This window comes from Pristiophorus japonicus, chromosome 1, assembly GCF_044704955.1.
Source record: "Pristiophorus japonicus isolate sPriJap1 chromosome 1, sPriJap1.hap1, whole genome shotgun sequence".
Taxonomy (NCBI): domain Eukaryota; kingdom Metazoa; phylum Chordata; class Chondrichthyes; family Pristiophoridae; genus Pristiophorus; species Pristiophorus japonicus.
Window position 1 is genome coordinate 241,390,266 of NC_091977.1, and position 17,230 is coordinate 241,407,495.

The 17,230-nt window shown below is 42.1% G+C and overlaps 1 protein-coding gene across 1 annotated transcript in view; it reads left to right on the forward strand.

Moving 5' to 3' along the window:
- The window catches only part of LOC139269366 (choline transporter-like protein 1), a 105,792-nt gene that overhangs the window by 72,805 nt on the left and 15,757 nt on the right, over positions 1–17,230 (forward strand). Inside the window, exons 11-12 of the mRNA XM_070888369.1 lie at positions 9,509–9,665; positions 9,798–9,881. Coding sequence (XP_070744470.1) covers positions 9,509–9,665; positions 9,798–9,881 — 241 coding nt within the window. The remainder of the gene's footprint in view (positions 1–9,508; positions 9,666–9,797; positions 9,882–17,230) is intronic.

Below are 17,230 nucleotides of genomic sequence, written 5' to 3' on the forward strand. Positions count from 1 at the left end.
GAGGGTCCTTCTGCTGTGGTGGCCACACACACACATACACATGTCACATTTACGAATGTAATTGCAGTGCATAAATAAAAATGCTACTTACATTAACTGCTTGACCAAGGTCCTGCCACTTTTTGACCTGCGTGCTGCTTCTCAGGGTCACGGCCACTGCATTAAACTCTTCTGCAACTTTGGTCCCGAAGTTTTGCTTGCAGAAAGAGTTTCAATTTATTTTGTCCCATTCTTGCTTTGTTCTCAAGCACATCCCATCTCCTTTCAATTATGTCTATCAGGGGCTCAATTTCTTCTGCTAGCAATCTTTTGGCCCTTCCCCCTTGTCCTTCTCCTTCCCCTTCCCTGGATCCATCTTTTGCAGCTAAAATTTAAATGTCCAGATCCATCTCTGATCCGAATGGGTTCTCACAAGCTCTTGATCCAGACCAGGAACACTGTGGATGCGATGCGCGGGCACACCCGTCACGTGGAAAAAGTGATCTCTTTTTTCAGATGCATGCTCAGACTTTTTGGTGCACAATTGAAGCTCCACCCCATAGACTTAACTTTGGGTACCACAGTGCCAAAATGAAATTTTACTTTATCAAAAGCTGAAACGGTTTTTTCGGCGCAGTCGGGCACAAAAAAATCGGCCATTAATCCTCCTGAGCGCCAAAAATCGGTAAAGGGATTGAGCCCTTTATCTTCTGAGTCTGTTCCATCGAATCCCAGGGGAGCACTTATAAAGTTTGAATCCAATTTCATAGAAACACAGAAAATAGGTGCAGGAGCAGGCCATTCGGCCCTTCGAGCCTGCACCGCCATTCAATAAGATCATGGCTGATAATGCAACTTCAGTACCCCACTCTCACTTTTTCTCCATACCCCCTTAGTCGTAAGGGCCACATCTAACTCCCTCTTGAATATATCCAACGAACTGGACTCAACAACTTTCTGTGGTATAGATCTCCACAGGTTCACCACTCTCTGGGTGAAAAAGTTTTTCCTCATCTCAGCCCTATATGGCTTACCCCTTATCCTTAGACTTTGACCCCTGGTTCTGGACTTCCCCAACATCGGGAACATTCTTCCTGCATCTAACCTGTCCAGTCCGGTCATAATTTTACTTGTTTCTATGAGATCCCCTCTCATTCATCTAAATTCCAGTGAGTATAAGCCTAGCTGATCCAGTCTTTCTTTATATGTCAGTACTGCCATCCTGGGAATTAGTCTGGTGAACCTTTGCTGCACTCCCTCAATAGCAAGAACGTCCTTCCTCAGATTAGGAGACCAAAACTGTACACAATACTCAAGGTGTGGTCTCACCAAGACTCTGTACAACTGCAGTAAGACCTCCCTGCTCCTATACTCAAATCCTCTCGCAATGAAGGTCAGCATGCCATTTGCTTTCTTTACTGCCTGCCTACCTTCAGTGACTGATGTACCATGACACCCAGGCCTCGTTGCACCTCCCCTTTTACTAATCTGTCACCATTCAGATAATCTGCCTTCCTGTTTTTGCCACCAAAGTGGATAACCTCATATTTATCCACATTATACTGCATCGGCCATGCCTTTGCCCATTCACCTAACCTGTCCAAGTCACCCTGCAGCCTCTTAGCATCCTCCTCACAGCTCACACTGCCATCCAGCTTAGTGTCATCTGCAAACTTGGAAATATTACATTCAATTCCTTCGTCTAAATCATTAATGTATATTGTAAATAGCTGGAGTCCCAGCACTGAACCTTATGGCACCCCACTAGTCACTGCCTGCCACTCTGAAAAGGACCCGTTTATTCCCACTCTTTGCTTCCTGTCTGCCAACCAGTTCTCTATCCACGTCAGTACATTACCCCCAATACCATGTGCCTTAATTTTGCACACTAATCTCTTGTGTGGGATCTTGTCAAAAGCCTTTTGAAAGTCCAAATACACCACATTCACTGGTTCTCCCTTATCCACTCTACTTGTTACATCCTCAAAAAACTTGAAGATTTGTCAAGCATGATTTTCCTTTCATAAATCCGTGCTGACTGCTTTCCAAATGCGCTGCTATTACATCTTTAATAATTGATTCCAGCATTTTCCCCACCACCGATGTCAGGCTGACTGGTCTATAATTCCCTGTTTTCTCTCTCACTCCTTTTTTAAAAAGTGGGGTTACATTAGCTACCCTCCAATCCATAGGTACTGATCCAGATTCCATGGAATGTTGGAAAATGACCACCAATGCATCTACTATTTCTAGGCCCACTTCCTTAAGTACTCTGGGATGCAGACTATCAGACCCTGGGGATTTATCGGCCTTCAGTCCCATCAGTTTCCCTAACACCATTTCCTGACTAGTAAGGATTTCCCTCAGTTCCTCCTTCTCGCTAGACCCTCGGTCCCCTAGTATTTTCGGGAGGTTATTCGTGTCTTCCTTAGTGAAGATAGAACCTTTAATTTGCACAGATCTCGTGGCTGAAAGTCTAAACAGGCTGGGGCTCTCTTAGAAAAGAGATGGCTGAGGGGTGGCCTGGTAGAGGTGTTATAAATTCTGAAAGAGTTCAATAGGGTTGACGTAGAGAAGATGCTTCCACTCGTACGAAGTTCAAAATTAGGGGGCGTAAATATAAGATAGTCACTAATAAACCCTGTAAGGAATTCATGAGAAACTTCTTTACCGTGCGAATGTGGAACTCGCTATCATATGGAGTACTTGAGGCGAATAGCATGGATGCAATCTAGAGGAAGCTAAATAAGTACATGAGGGAGAAAGGAATAGAAAAGTATGCTGAGGTGGGGAGATGAAGTAGGATGGGAGAAGGCTCGTGTGGTACATAAACACCGGCATAGAACAGTTGGCCCAAATGGCTTGTTTCTGTGCTGTAAAAACTATGTTAAGTATAATGGCAGTGAGTATTTCTTGTATTCATGGCACCACAGTATTTGATACTGGTTCAGAAAAAAAGCTCTGCACGCTCCACAGTTTCATGGGAGATTTTGTTGACTAATACTAAATTAGAAGTAATCTTTGTTCTCGTGAAAGTGCTTTGTTTACATTGGATAATTTTTCCTGCATAATTTAATCTTCCCTTTTCTAGATTTCCTGCAGCACACCCTGCAGCCTTTTATAATTTAAAAAAAAAATGTGAAGCGTGCTTCTGATATTTTGTGTCCTGCTGCAAGATCTCAGTTCTCCAACCCACTATCATTTGGTACAGGTTCACATGGCCAGTGATGCTGTATGCAAGTTGATGGTGAATGGCTTATGCAAAGTAATACCTTGTGCCTGCATAATATGACCATAAGAACATAAGAAATAGGAGCAGGAGTAGGCCGTTTGGCCCCTCGATCCTGCTCTGCCATTCAATTCATGGCTGATCTGATCTTGACCTCAACTCCACTTCCCTGCCCGCTCCCCATAACCCTTGACTCCCTTATCATTCAAAAATCTGTCTATCTCCACCTTAAATATATTAAACGTACCCAGCTTTCACTGCTCTCTGGGGTAGAAAATTCCAAGGATTCATGACCCTCTGAGAAGAAATTCTTCCTCATTTCTGTTTTAAATGGGCGACCCCTTATTCTGAAATGACTCCCCTGAGTTTGAGTCCCCCACGAGGGAAAACATCCTCTCTGCATCTACCCTGTCAAGCCCCCTCAGAATCTTATACATTTCAATAAGATCCCCTCATATTTTTCTAAACTCCGATGCGTATAGGCCCAACCTGCTCAACCTGTCTTCATAAGACACTCCCTTCATCTCCGGAATCAACCTAGTTCTCTGAACTGCCTTCAATGCAAGTATATGTTAAGATCCAGAGAGTTATCTTAGAGTACTGTACATTTTGTTAGTGAGTTAAGACATTTTAGGAACAGCCCAACAAGTACGTCTGTTTTTCAGAATTATAACATTTATCCTTTATTTCCACATTTTAATTATTGAATTCTGTTTTATATTAAATATACTTTCAGTTAACGATCTATTGGCCAATCACAGTATCTAGTCCTTTCGCTACAATTTGAAGCTAGTGGACCGATTGAAAACCTGCCCCCCATCCCCCTTGGTTTCTCAAATTGTTAGTCAGTTATTCTAATTCCTTTTTATTGCCAAATTGCCTGGATTCACAGTAGCAAAATATTAAATGCAAAAACTTTGAGAATTGTATAAATTTTAAGACTGCATCACTGTTTCTCCTCCTATCTGCACCATGTTCATATCATTGCATTTTTCACGTGATTTCTATTGAAATTGTCCTTCGATCATTTGGTAGCCCCACGCATTATCTTAACACCACACATCACAAAAGCCTCCGGAGAAACAAAATGCAGTTAAACTTGGAGCCACACCTATTGCAAGACTAAGTGATGAAGTAAAATACAATTTACCTTGAAACATGTCTGACCAAGACACAGGAAAGGAATGCAGTCTGCTGCCTTTGTGGAATTGATTCCATAGACAATGAAAATCCACATTTACCACATATACATTTGCTGGCTGTTGTTTGACATTTCTTCACTTTTCTACAACTATTAACACTGTTTTGAAGTGTGGCGCCATGTTTAACAGCAACTATACAAAATTTTGTGTGTATATTCTGACGAAGGCTTTTGTGATAAATGGTTAAGTATAAGGTTTTTAGTTGCAGGAGCGACTAAAAGTGACAAAGTTAATAGTTTACAATGTTCACATCCGCATTGATTTCCCATATCCAAGTTATCAATGCAGCTTTGATGGCGACAACTGGCAGTTCACCCAACGGACGTCATGCCTCTCTTCACTCTAGATACTTCAACGTGGGTAGAGATGCTACCTGGCTTTCTTTACCAGAGACTGTGGAAATTCACCCTATTGGGCTCTGAAGTGCATGTCATCTATTCCACTGTTTGCACAGAAACTGCAATGTCCTTTGGACATTGTTGTCTGCGAGATCTGACAATTCAGATTCACATTTTTTCCATAGAGGAAGGAAAAAGGAAAGGTCCCCAGTTAGATTTTCTTTTCGCCTTGCGTTTATAAATTATAGTGACTAATAAATCTCGGAAATCACCAGGAATGGATTCTTTCTCCCAAATTGTTTTTTTTAAGTTGCAGTAGACTTTCTGCAATAAAATCACTTCCATGTTTGTGCACTTCTGCATATATCTCGTGTCAGCCTGGTTCTTTGACTTTTGGCACGCCTTATCAGTGGTGGGTGTTTTATCAAGGTTTGGCATCTTTGGCAGCTCAGAGAAGGTGAGTCAGGGAGAGCGTGGAAGTGTTCCTGCAATAAAATGCATGCATAGACTGATCCATAAATTGGCACTTGCATTGTTCAGGTGCAGTATACCTTCCAGGGCACCAGAGAAGGTTTCGCAATCTTGTTCATTAGCACAATTCCGAATGTTGGGTGCCTTTGTCGTATCCACTGCTTATCCTGCAGCATGTGAAGGCAAGACTACACGTGTTTGTGTGTTTTGCATTTTTGGCTTGGGAAGGGAGACCTTACAGACCGTTGCGTAATATAAGATTCTTTTCTTATATTAGTTGTCAAACAGTCTTGTATCAAATCCCGCTCACCCATCACTCCTGAGCTCGCTGACCTACATTGGTTCCCGGTTAAGCAATGCCTCACTTTCAAAATTTTCAAATCCCTCCATGGCCTCGCCCCTCCCTATCTATGTAACATCCTCCAGCTCCCCCCCCCCCCCCCCCCCCCGAGATGTCTGCGCTCCTCTAATTCTGCCCTCTTGAGCATCCTGGATTATAATCACTCAACCATCTGTGGCTGTGCCTTTCAGCTGTCTAGGCCCTAAGCTCTGGAATTCCCTCCCTAAATCTCTCTGCCTCTCTTTCCACCTTTAAGACATTCCATAAAACCTAGCTCTTTGACCAAGCATACGGTCATCTGCCCTAATTTCTTATGTGGCTTGGAGTCACATTTTTGTTTTATAACACTCCTGTGAAGCGCCTTGGGATGTTTTACTACATTAAAGATGCTATATAAATACAAGTTGTTGTCTTGAACCAGTCGATGCTCCCATTTTGTTTAAATTCTGGTGCTAGGGAATAAATGCATTTCTTGACCGTACAAGAGTTTGTTGACATCAATTTCTGCAGATTCAATGCTACTTGCTGGAAATTTTTATAATTAAACTGAGGTTTATAACTTTTTGGGCAAATTTGCTTTTACTCAACATTGCTGTGGTCTTGTGATGAGGGCAATTTTAGAGCAAATCCAGCACTCTTGGTAGGAAAAATAGACAAGTGGAATATTTTTAAATGGTGAGATTGGGAAATGTTGGTCTTCAGAGGGTGTCCTTGTATACAAATTGCACAAAGTTGTCATGCAGGTACAGCAAGCAATTAGGAAAGCAAATGGTATGTTCACTTTTATTGCAAAGGGATTGGAGTACAAGAGTAAAGATGTCTTACTGCAATTATATAGGGCTTTGATGAGACCACACCTGGAGTATTGTGCACAGTTTTGGTCTCCTTATCTAAGGAAGGATATACTTGCCTTAGATATAGTGCAATGAAGGTTCACTAGACTGATTCCTGAGATGGGGGAATTGACCTATGAGGAGAGTTTGAGTAGACTAGGCCTATATTCATGAGAGTTTATCAGAATGAGAGGTGATCTCAAAATTCTTAAGGGGCTTGACAGGGTAGATGCAGAGAGGCTGGCTGGGGAGTCTAAAACTAGCGTCAGTCTCCGAATAAGGGATCAGCCATTTTGTACTGAGATGAGACATTTCTTCACTCAAAGAATTGTGAATCTTTAGAATTCTCTATCCCAGAGAGCTGTGGATGCTCAGTTGTTGAGTATATTGAAGACAGAGATCGATAGATTTTTGGATACTAAGGAAATCAAGGGATATGGGGATAGTTCAGGAAGGTGGAGTTGAGGTAGAAGACAGGCATGATCTTACCGAATGCTGGAGCAGGCTCAAGGGGCCGAATGGCCTATTCCTGTTCCTATTTCTTATGTTCTCTTGCCTTGTGTTCTCTTGTCCTATACATGATTCTAGTTATTTTAATGACTGGAATGTTTTGTTACTGAATTAGAATGTAATGATTTAGATGCCAGTATTGAGAACATAGTTGAATATTATGTAGTTTTGAATTTGATTGAAAGACAACAAAGCATGTTTATGACAGCGAGAATATGCTTCTGATTGGTCAGACAGCATCTGTGGAGAGAGAAACAGAGACCCTGAATTTGTGGTTGGAGGCGTACCTCTGGAGTACACCTCTGACCCACAAAATATCTACGAGGATACCTCCTGGCTCCACAACTACAGAAAGTTCGGGTCCTGGGCCTGCAGGTGTAGGCCTGATTGCAGACCCATGGATCCCAGGGAAGTGGGCCAGGTCCAGCGATGAGAAAGGAGGATTCGATTTACATAAACCCTACTGAAATCCCCAAATAATTAAACAATTTAGACAACCAATAAAAAAATAAAAGTCCCTTCAATTACAGCAATACGATAAATTAAATTTTTTGAAAAATAATTTTAAACATTTGAATCGGGGCCAATATTTGTATAAACTAATTTTAAGTGTTTGTGGGTCATTTTTTATTTAAAATTTTTAATTTAAGGCTTATAATAACCCTTGCGCTGGTGAAAGCTTGCTTTTACCAAACATGAGGTTCGTAGGCAGTAGTTGCGCTCGCGAAAGTGAATTTCTAGTCAGTTCGGATGATCTGTTAAGGCGAACCTTGACAAGATCGTAGGTTCCGGGTTTTCGCTCATGACAGCGCATGCAGAAACCTGGAACTTGCGGGGCCATTCAGAAGGCTAACGGCGGCGTACGCTATCACGGGAACCATAAATTCCAGGCCTTTGTTAACGTTTCAGGTTGAAGAGCTTTCGTCAGAACTGGAAATGGTAGAGATCTATCAAGGTTTTAAGCAAGTACAGGAGCAGAGAAAGAGGGAGGGGAGGAATGAACAAGAGGGAAGTTCTGTGATCGGGTGGAAGGCAGGAAAGATTAAATGACGAAAGGTATGATTATGCAAGGCAAAATTATCATCTTTTGACTTGTACAATCATACTTTTTGTCATTTAATCTTTCCTGCCTATCACAGACATTCCCTTTTTGTTCTTTCCTCTCTCTTCCGCCCCCCGCCCCCCCACCCCCCACCCCCACCACACTTTCCCTGCCCCTGCATTTGCTTAAAACCTTTATGTATCTCTACCTTTTCCAGTTCTGACGAAAAGTCATCGACCTGAAATGTTAACTCTGTTTCTCGCTCCACAGCTGCTGCCTGACCTGCTGAGTATTTCCAGCACTTTGTTTTTATTTCAAATTTCCAGCATCCGCAGTATTTTGATTTTGTGATCCTGACTGGTGTTCGTTCACCTTTTTGATCTACCATGTGACCTATGATTCCATATTTGGCAATTGACCTTATGTTTACTTTCAAGTTACTCAGGATGATCAACTGGCTATTGGTAGGAGTATCTGAAACCATTCTTGATCTCATTGTCATAAGTCCGTTTGCTGCTCCCCCATTGTAGCACACTTGATTAGTGGCGAGTGTACATCTGATGCACTGTGCTTAAATCTATGAGTAGACGAGACTGTATGCAATCTCTCAGGTTTTCTTGAGTTCACCATTTGGTGCTATTGAAGTATGTGATGACTAGCAACAGAGTTGGCTGTTGTAGATTGCCATTGGTTGGTGAGGTTTCCATGTACGTTTTCAAGAGCCTTTCTACTTTTATTGTTTAATTGGTTGGCAATTTTTGGGTAGTGTTTTTAAAATGACACCATCAATGCCTGCAGCTGCCTGCCACACTTGCATCTCATTAGGATACCCGCTGAGTGAGCGCTTCACCGTTTACCTGAGTACAGCTTTCCTGTGCCCTGTGGTGTTAGGTACTTGCCAGAATTTAGTCACTGCTCTCTCAGTATCCAACGCATGTTTGGAGTGTGCTTGGAAGTTTTTATCCCTGTGCAAGCAGTTGTCTCCGAGCCTCCCGTATAACCTTGTATCATAATGATAAGTGAATGACAGAAGGTTATTAATGTGCAGGTTATCCATCAGGTAGTAGCTCCGAGCTGTGGCTGCACGGTTGAAATATTTGTGCAAATCTACTGATGACTTCTGGATTGCTAATACATGGGCTTGATGGCAGTTTTTCAGAGGAACGATGCACTGTTTTCAGAGAAAAGAATGCTCTATGTTTGCAAATAAACCGTGTTAAACTGTATTTAAAGAGAAACTGAGGGAAAAAAAGAAAGACTTGCATTTATATAGCGCCTTTCATGACCTCAGGACATCCCAAATGGCATTATAGCCAATCAAGTACTTTTGCAGTGTAATCACTTGTAATATCAGAAAAAAGTTTCTATGTAAAATCATTCCCCTCTCCAACAGCAATGTTTATTTTACAAGTCACTTTCTTAAATTGAGTTGTCAAAGATTTAACATTTTATGTAAGAACTGCTTTGCTGATGGCAAGTGGCATCAATCTACTATTAAAATACCTGTCTTGTCCTAATATGATCAGACAGATTCCAATTACTGCCTTTATCCCCATTTACGTAGGGACAAGAGTAACTTGCCAGCAACTCCAATCCTTTCATCTATATGTCGACTGATTAAATACCATCTCGGAACAGTGGCTAAAGGCGCCTTCATCATCACTTTAATAAAAATCCCACGACTGATCCTCATGTATATTCACAGCCAGCTCAGAGGCAAGGTAAAAGTTGTTCACAGCCACATGCAAACCTTTAACTTCAATGTCATATTGGCAGAAATGTTCAATTTTGGAAACCAATTTTTTGCTGATAGATTCTTTAATCAATTGCTTTGTGTTTTTTTTTGTGTCCAGGAAAATGCTTGTGCAAAATGCATGCTGAAATCTTGCATGTGTTGTCTCTGGTGTTTAGAAAAGTGCCTACTCTATCTGAATCGGGTAAGTTTTTTTTCATTTTTCACTGAAATTTATTTGGGTCGGTCAAACCTGCAAATGTGACCGTTTTTTAATAGTCTGTTACTTTGAACAGGGTATAACTCTTGTCTACAATTTATTTGACAATTTATTAAGTAGAGTTATTAGTCTTCTGCCCACTGTGCAATTCCTGTTCCATTATTTCCAATGTCTTGATTTGGTTGTGCCTCTGTCATGGTTTTACATAAAGCTTCAAGATACTTAAGACTTTTTACAGCTTATTTGATGTGATCTGATTGGTCTACTTTTACCATGTGACTAAGCCCCTCCAGATTTATTTTACTTCTCAACTCTCACCACTAGCTCAACACAAAAATCTCTTCTAATTTACTTTTACTAAATTGCCCGTTGAATTAATTTAGAGCTGATTTATTTATCTTTACAGCTGAAATATTTTTGTTATCCATCTGATGCCCCAAGACTGCTATACTGCCTTTATTTCATTGAGTTAGTTCATTTTGGGGGGAATTGAGTTAATTTGATTTGTTTTAGATTTTTTTTTCTTTATCTCCCCGCCAGCTACCCTTGATGCCTGAAAAGCTACCACATAATTTACGTTAGAGAACTATCTCCTTGCAGCTACCCATCTCATCCTGAGAAGCTGGTGTCAGCAGCCTTTTTGCCATTGCTATTGCTAATTACTGCCCCATTGCCTAGCTGTAAAGGCTAAATTTGCCGCTGCCATTGCTGTCCAAGCAGCAGGTCTGACCCTCGCCCTTTCCTACGCCACAAGCCTCTTTTTCTGCCACCCAATGATCTGCCATCACTACTGTTTACTGCTTCCATTTCCAGCCACAGAAACTTCTTTTTGCTGTCCTATTTGGTCTCTGAGAAACCTCTGCTATAGCCATTCCTCCTGAGAAGAATTTATGATTGCAAGTTGGCTTTCTGTTCTTTAATGTATAGATAGATATAGATTGCTCGTAACAAGCCATTTGACCCATCTGGTCCATGTTGATGTTTATGCTCCACACAAGTGTCCTCCCACCCTACTTCATCTCACCCTAGCAGCGTAGCCTTCTATTCCTTTCTCCCTCATGTGTTTATCTAGTTTCCCCTTAAATGCACCGATACTATTCACTTCAGCTGTGGTAGCGAGTTCCACATTTTAACCACTCTCTGGGTAAGAAGTTTCTCCTGAATTCCGTATTGGATTTATTAGTGACTATCTTATATTTATGACCCTAGTTCTGATCTCTTCCACATGTGAAAACATCTTCCCTATGTCTACCCAAACAAGCCCTTTCATAATCTTAAAGATCTCTATCGGGTTAAACCTTAGCCTTCTCTCTTCTGGAGGAAGGCGCCCCAGCCTACTCAATCTTTCCTGATAATTGCACCCTCACATTTCTGGGGTCAGTATCTCACTTGTGGCCAATTTTTGGGCAGATATTACGAGTTTGCACTGCCTCGCCTTGGCGGTGCACAGCAGGAAATTGCAGGGTGCTGTTTGTTTTAAATGGTTGGATAATCCATTTCTCAAATACAGAAAGATGTTAGACAAGACTCCCTGTCGGTAGCACCGACTCGAAAATTGCCCTCTCCTCTCCTGTTATGTCCATGAGTAAGGGCTGCTCGCCTTACAATTCATGCAGCAGTGTCCTGGGTGCTGTGTGTTGGGGAAACCTCCTGACTCTGCTTCCCCACACAGAGCAAAGGAGCAATACAGTTGGGGAGTTTTGCTGCAACATTAAGAGTCTGCCAGTGGTGTAATCTGCTCCCATTTTTCTGATATTAGCTGGCGCGATGACCAGCATAACCTCGCCTACCTCGAATAGTGGGGTCGCTATGTGGCCGCTGCTCTTTGGAAGTATCCGCCAGAAATAGCTCTGTTGCTGGGCATCGCTTGTTTGATAATGCAGCACTTTAGCTGCATTTTTAAAGCTCCCTTGTTCAGACGGTACCATTGAGTGTCTTTTCCATCCAGATAGATGTCAAACACCAGAGTACTACTGGTAGAAAATGTGCACACTTCCACATTGCAAAGAAACTGCGGTGGAGACGCATCTCCTGCGGATCTTTCATGTTTCAGTAATACTGCATGTTGGCAACAGGCGGTGCAACTGCACTGCTTATTAAGATGAACAATGCTTCCCCCAATAGCCCATTATGGAAATGCATTCCCCATTTTGTTCTCTGTGGTTTGTTGAATTAACTTATGATCCCCAGTTTATTCGTTTATTTCATTCCTTTGGTTTTCCCAGCTACCTATTTTACTTTTAAGCTAATTTATGCAGTTAACTATTATATGTATTCAGTTTTTATCCAACTCCCTGCTGCTCTCGAAACCCAGAACTGAATTCTTTTACCAAGTATATTCAGATCACTATTTAATTGTCTTGCTAAATTTATTTCATTCATGTCTTTTCCAGTTGGTTTTCCGCTTTTGCCTATTGCCTTGTTCCTGCTAATGTCTACAGCTCGAGGAACTTTGGCTCCGCATTGATGAGCTGGAATCTGAGCTGCAGACACTACGACACATCAGGGAGGGGGAGAGTTACCTGGACGCTGCAGTCCAGGAGCTAGTCACACCAATTAGATTAATTAATTCAAATTCGATCCGTGGTCAGGGACAGGAGGGTGTGACTACGAGTGAAGCAGGTATGGGGACCCAGGAGGTTGTGATGGAGGAGCCTCAGCCCTTGCTCTTGTTCAACAGGTTCGAGGCTCTTGCTCCCTGTGTGGACGAGAGCAGAGACTGCAGGGAGGATGAGCAAACTGACCACAGCACCTATTCACAGGGGCTATTCAATTGGGGGGAGTAAATAGAAATGTTGTAGTGGTAGGGGACAGTATAATTAGGAGGATAGATACTGTTCTCTGCAGTCGAGAGCGTGAGTCCCGAAGACAATGTAACCTACCCGATGCCAGGGTTAAGGACATCTCCTCTGGGCTGGACATTTCCTCTGAACAGTGGGAGGGGGAAGATCCAGTTGTCGTGGTCCACGTGGGTACCAATGCCATAGGTAGGACAAATAAAGAGGTTCTGCTGAGGGATTATGAGCAGCTAGGGGCCAAATCAAAAAGCAGAACCACAAAGGTAATAATCTCTGGATTATTACATGAGCTACGAGAAATTTGCACAAGGTAAATAAGATCAGAGAGTTAAACACGTGGCTCAAAGACTGCTGTGGGAGAAATAGGTTTTGGTTCATGGGGCACTGGCACCAGTACTTGGGGTAAGAGGGAGCTGTTCCATTGGGACGGGCTCCACTTAGACCGTGCTGTGATTAGGGTCCTGGCAAATCAAATAACTAGGGCTGTAGAGAGGCCTTTAAACTAATTAGTGGGGAGTAGGGTTCAAGTGAATGGAAATTTAAAAAGTCAACGAGCAAAGAGGAGGCAATAAAGCATTGGGGGAAATAAAAACCAGAGCGTGACGGGAAGGGACAGAATGCAGAAACATAAGTGTATCAGAAAATGGGGTCAAAGCAGGAAAAAATGGTAAAAAAACAAATTTAAAAGCTCTTTATCTGAATGCACCAGCATTTGTAACAAAATAGATGAGTTGACAGCACACACAGATACAAATGGATATGATCTGATAGCCATTACAGAGATGTGGCTGCAAGGTGACCAAAGTTGGGAACTAAATATTCAGGGGTATTTGACAATTCGGTAGGACAGATAGACAAAGGAAAAGGAGGTGAGGTAGCTCTGTTAATAAAGCTAATGGGATCACTGCGTTAATGTGAAAGGATACTGGCTCAGAAGATCAAGATGTTAAATCAATTTGGGCGGAGATAAGGAATAATCAGGGGAAAAAGTCGCCTGTGGGCGTAGTCTATCGGCCCCCTAACAGTAGCTACACTGTTGGATGGAGTATAAATCAAAAATAATGGAAGCTTGTAAAAAAGGAACGGCAATAATCATGGGCGATTTTAACCTTCATATTGATTGGACAAAGCAAATTGGCCAGGGTAGCCTTGAGGAAGAGTTCATAGAGTGTATTTGGGATAGTTTCCTTGAACAGTACATTGTGAAACCAACCAGGGAACAGGCTATCTTAGATCTGGTACTGTGTACTGAGACAGGATTAATAAACGATCGAATAAAGGATCCTCTACGAATGAGTGACCAAAAAATCATGGTTGAATTTCAAATTCAGTTGGCGGGTGAGAACGTTGGATCTCAAACCAGTGTCCTTAGCTTAAACAAAGGAGACTATAGAGAAGTCCTGCTACAACTGTACAGGGTATTGGTAACGCCGCAGCTCGAGTACTGTGTACAGTTTTGGTCTCCGTATTTAAGGAAGGATATACTTGCATTGGAGGCTGTTCAGAGAAGATTCACTAGGTTGATTCCAGAGATGAGGGTTTTGACTTATGAAGATAGGTTGGGCCTATACACATTTGAAGTTCAGAAGAATGAGAGGTGATCTTGTCAAAACATGTAAGATAATGAGGCTCGACAAGGTGGTTGCAGAGAGGATATTTCCACTGATAGGGGAAACTACAACTAGGGGACATAGTCTTAGAAGGGACCGCCCATCTAAAACTGAGATGAGGAGGAATTCTTTGAGGTTTGTAAATCTATGGAATTCTCTGCCCCAGAGAGCTGTGGAGGCTGGGTCATTGAATATATTTAAGGCAGAGATAAACAGATTTTTGAGTGATAAGGGAATAAAGGGTTATGGGAGTGGACAGGGAAGTGGAGCTGAGCCCATGATCAGATCAGCCATAGTCTTATTAAATGGCGGAGCAGGCTCAAGGGGCCAAAATGGCCTATTCCTTCTCCTATTATGTTCTTATGTATGAAGGCAGAGTTGGCTAAAGTGGACTGGGAAAATAGATTAAATGAGAAGCAAAGACTGTAAGAAGGGATAACTATCCGTGTCTAACTAAGGAAATAAGGGATGGCATCAAATTGAAAACAAGGGCATATAAAGTGGCCAAGACAAGTGGGAGGCCAGAGGATTGGGAATTTTTTTTAAGCCAGCAAAGAACAACTACAAAAAATGAGGGGGAAGAAAGATTATGAAAGCAAACTAGCACGAAATATAAAAACAGATAGTAAGAATTTCTACAGATACATAAAAAGGAAAAGAGTGGCAAAAGTAAATGTTGATCCCCTGGAGGATGAGACTGGATATTTAAATAATGGGAAATAGGGAAATGGCAGAGACTTTGAACAAATATTTTGTATCGGTAGAAGACAATAAAAAACATCTCCGTAGTGGATAATCAAGGGGCTATATGGAGGGAGGAACTTAATGCAATCACTATCACTAAAGAAGTAGTACTCGGTAAAATAATGGGACTAAAGGCAGACAAGTCCCCTGGACCTGATGGCTTGCATCCTAGGGTCTTAAAAGAAGTGGCTGCAGAGATAGTGAATGCATTAACCTACTAAAATTCCCTAGATTCTGAGGAGGTCCCAGCGGATTGGAAAACCACAAATGTAACGCCCCTATTTAAAAAAAAAAAAGGAGGCAGACAGAAAACAGGAAACTATAGACCAGTTAGCCTAACATCTGTTGTTGGGAAAATGCTGGAGTCCATTATTAAGAAACCAGGAGCAGGATATTTGGAAAAGCATGATTCAACAAGCAGAGTCAACATGGTTTTATGAAAGGGAAATCATGTTTGACAAATTTGCTGGAGTTCTTTGAGGATGTAACGAGCATGGTGGGTAAGGGGGAACCAGTGGATGTGGTGTATTTGGATTTCCAGAAGGCATTCGATAAGATGCCACATAAAAGGTTACTGCACAAGATAAAAGTTCACGGGGTTGGGAGTAATATATTAGAATGGATAGAGGATTGGCTAACTAACAGAAAACAAAGAGTCGGGATAAATGGGTAATTTTCCATTTGGCAAACAGTGACTAGTGGGGTGTCACAGGGGTTGGTGCTGGGGCCTCAACTATTTACAATCTATGTTAATGACTTGGATGAAGGGACCGAGTGTAATGTAGCCAAGTTTGCTGCTGATACAAAGACGGGTGGGAGAGCCGATTGTGAGGAGAACACAAGAAATCTGCAAAGGGATGTAGACAGGCTAAGTGAGTGGGCAGAAATGTGGCACATAGAATATAATGTGGGAAAATGTGAGGTTATCCACTTTGGCAGAAAAAATAGAAAAGCAAATTATAATTTAAATGGGGAAAAATTGCAAATGCTGCAGTACAGAGGGACCTGGGGATCCTTGTGCATAAAACACAAAGTTAGTATGCAGATATAGCAAGTAATCAGGAAAGCAAATGGAATGTTGGCCTTTATTGCAAGGGAGATGGAGTATAAAAGCAGATAAGTCCTGCTACGACTACGTGAGGCCACACCTGGAGTACTGCGGACAGTTTTCGTCTCTGTATTTAAGGAAGGATATACTTGCATTGGAGGCTGTTCAGAGAAGGTTCACTAGGTTGATTCCGGAGATGAGGGGGTTGAGTCGGTTGGGCCTCTACTCATTTGAGTTCAGAAGAATGAGAGATGATATCGAAACATGTAAGATAATGAAGGGGCTCGACAAGGTGGATGCAGAGAGGGGAAACTAAAACTAGGGGGCATAGTCTCAGAATAAGGGGCCGCCCATTTAAAACTGAGATGAGGAGGAACTTTTTCTCTGAGGGTTGTAAACGTGGAATTCTCTGCCCCAGAGCTGTGGAGGCTGGGTCATTGAATATATTTAAGGCGGAGATAGGCAGATTTTTGAGCAATCGGAATAAAGGGTTATGGGGAGCTGGCAGTGAAGTGGAGCTGAGTCCATGATCAGATCAGCCATGTTCTTATTGAATGGTGGAGCAGGCTCGAGGGGCCAAATGGTCTACTCCTGCTCCTATTTCTTATATTCTTATTTAACTGCCTGTGGAAACTCCCTTCGTAACTAATTCTCTACCTCCGAACTTCTCTGGCCCGTCAGCCATCATACATACCTCTGCCACCACGGTCCTACATAAATGCTCCATTGCCTCTGCTTTGACTCACGCATCCATGCCAAATAACTCTGTCCCGCTGCTGTCAATCCTCTGGTGCAATGCCAATCCTTGTGTCCGTAAGTACGAAGGCCACAAACCCAAGCACAGATGTCGCACAGTTGGACTTGTTTATCAGCTTTATGGAAAATAAACTCGGATAGGTAAAAAGTGAAAAAGGAGAGGGTTTTTTTTTCCTCCATTGTGTTTGGAACTGGTTTCTTGGTCACTATCTCAACCAGAAAGGAAGCACTCCTTGATGTAGTTCTAGATAATGAAGTAGGTAATCCACAAGTATGAGAACAATAGGGAAATGGTGACCACAATATAGGCTCAGTTTTAAAAAAAGCAGCTGAAGGCTAAGAAACTGCGAGCAGTTGTTAGAAGTTATGTCTGAGTTG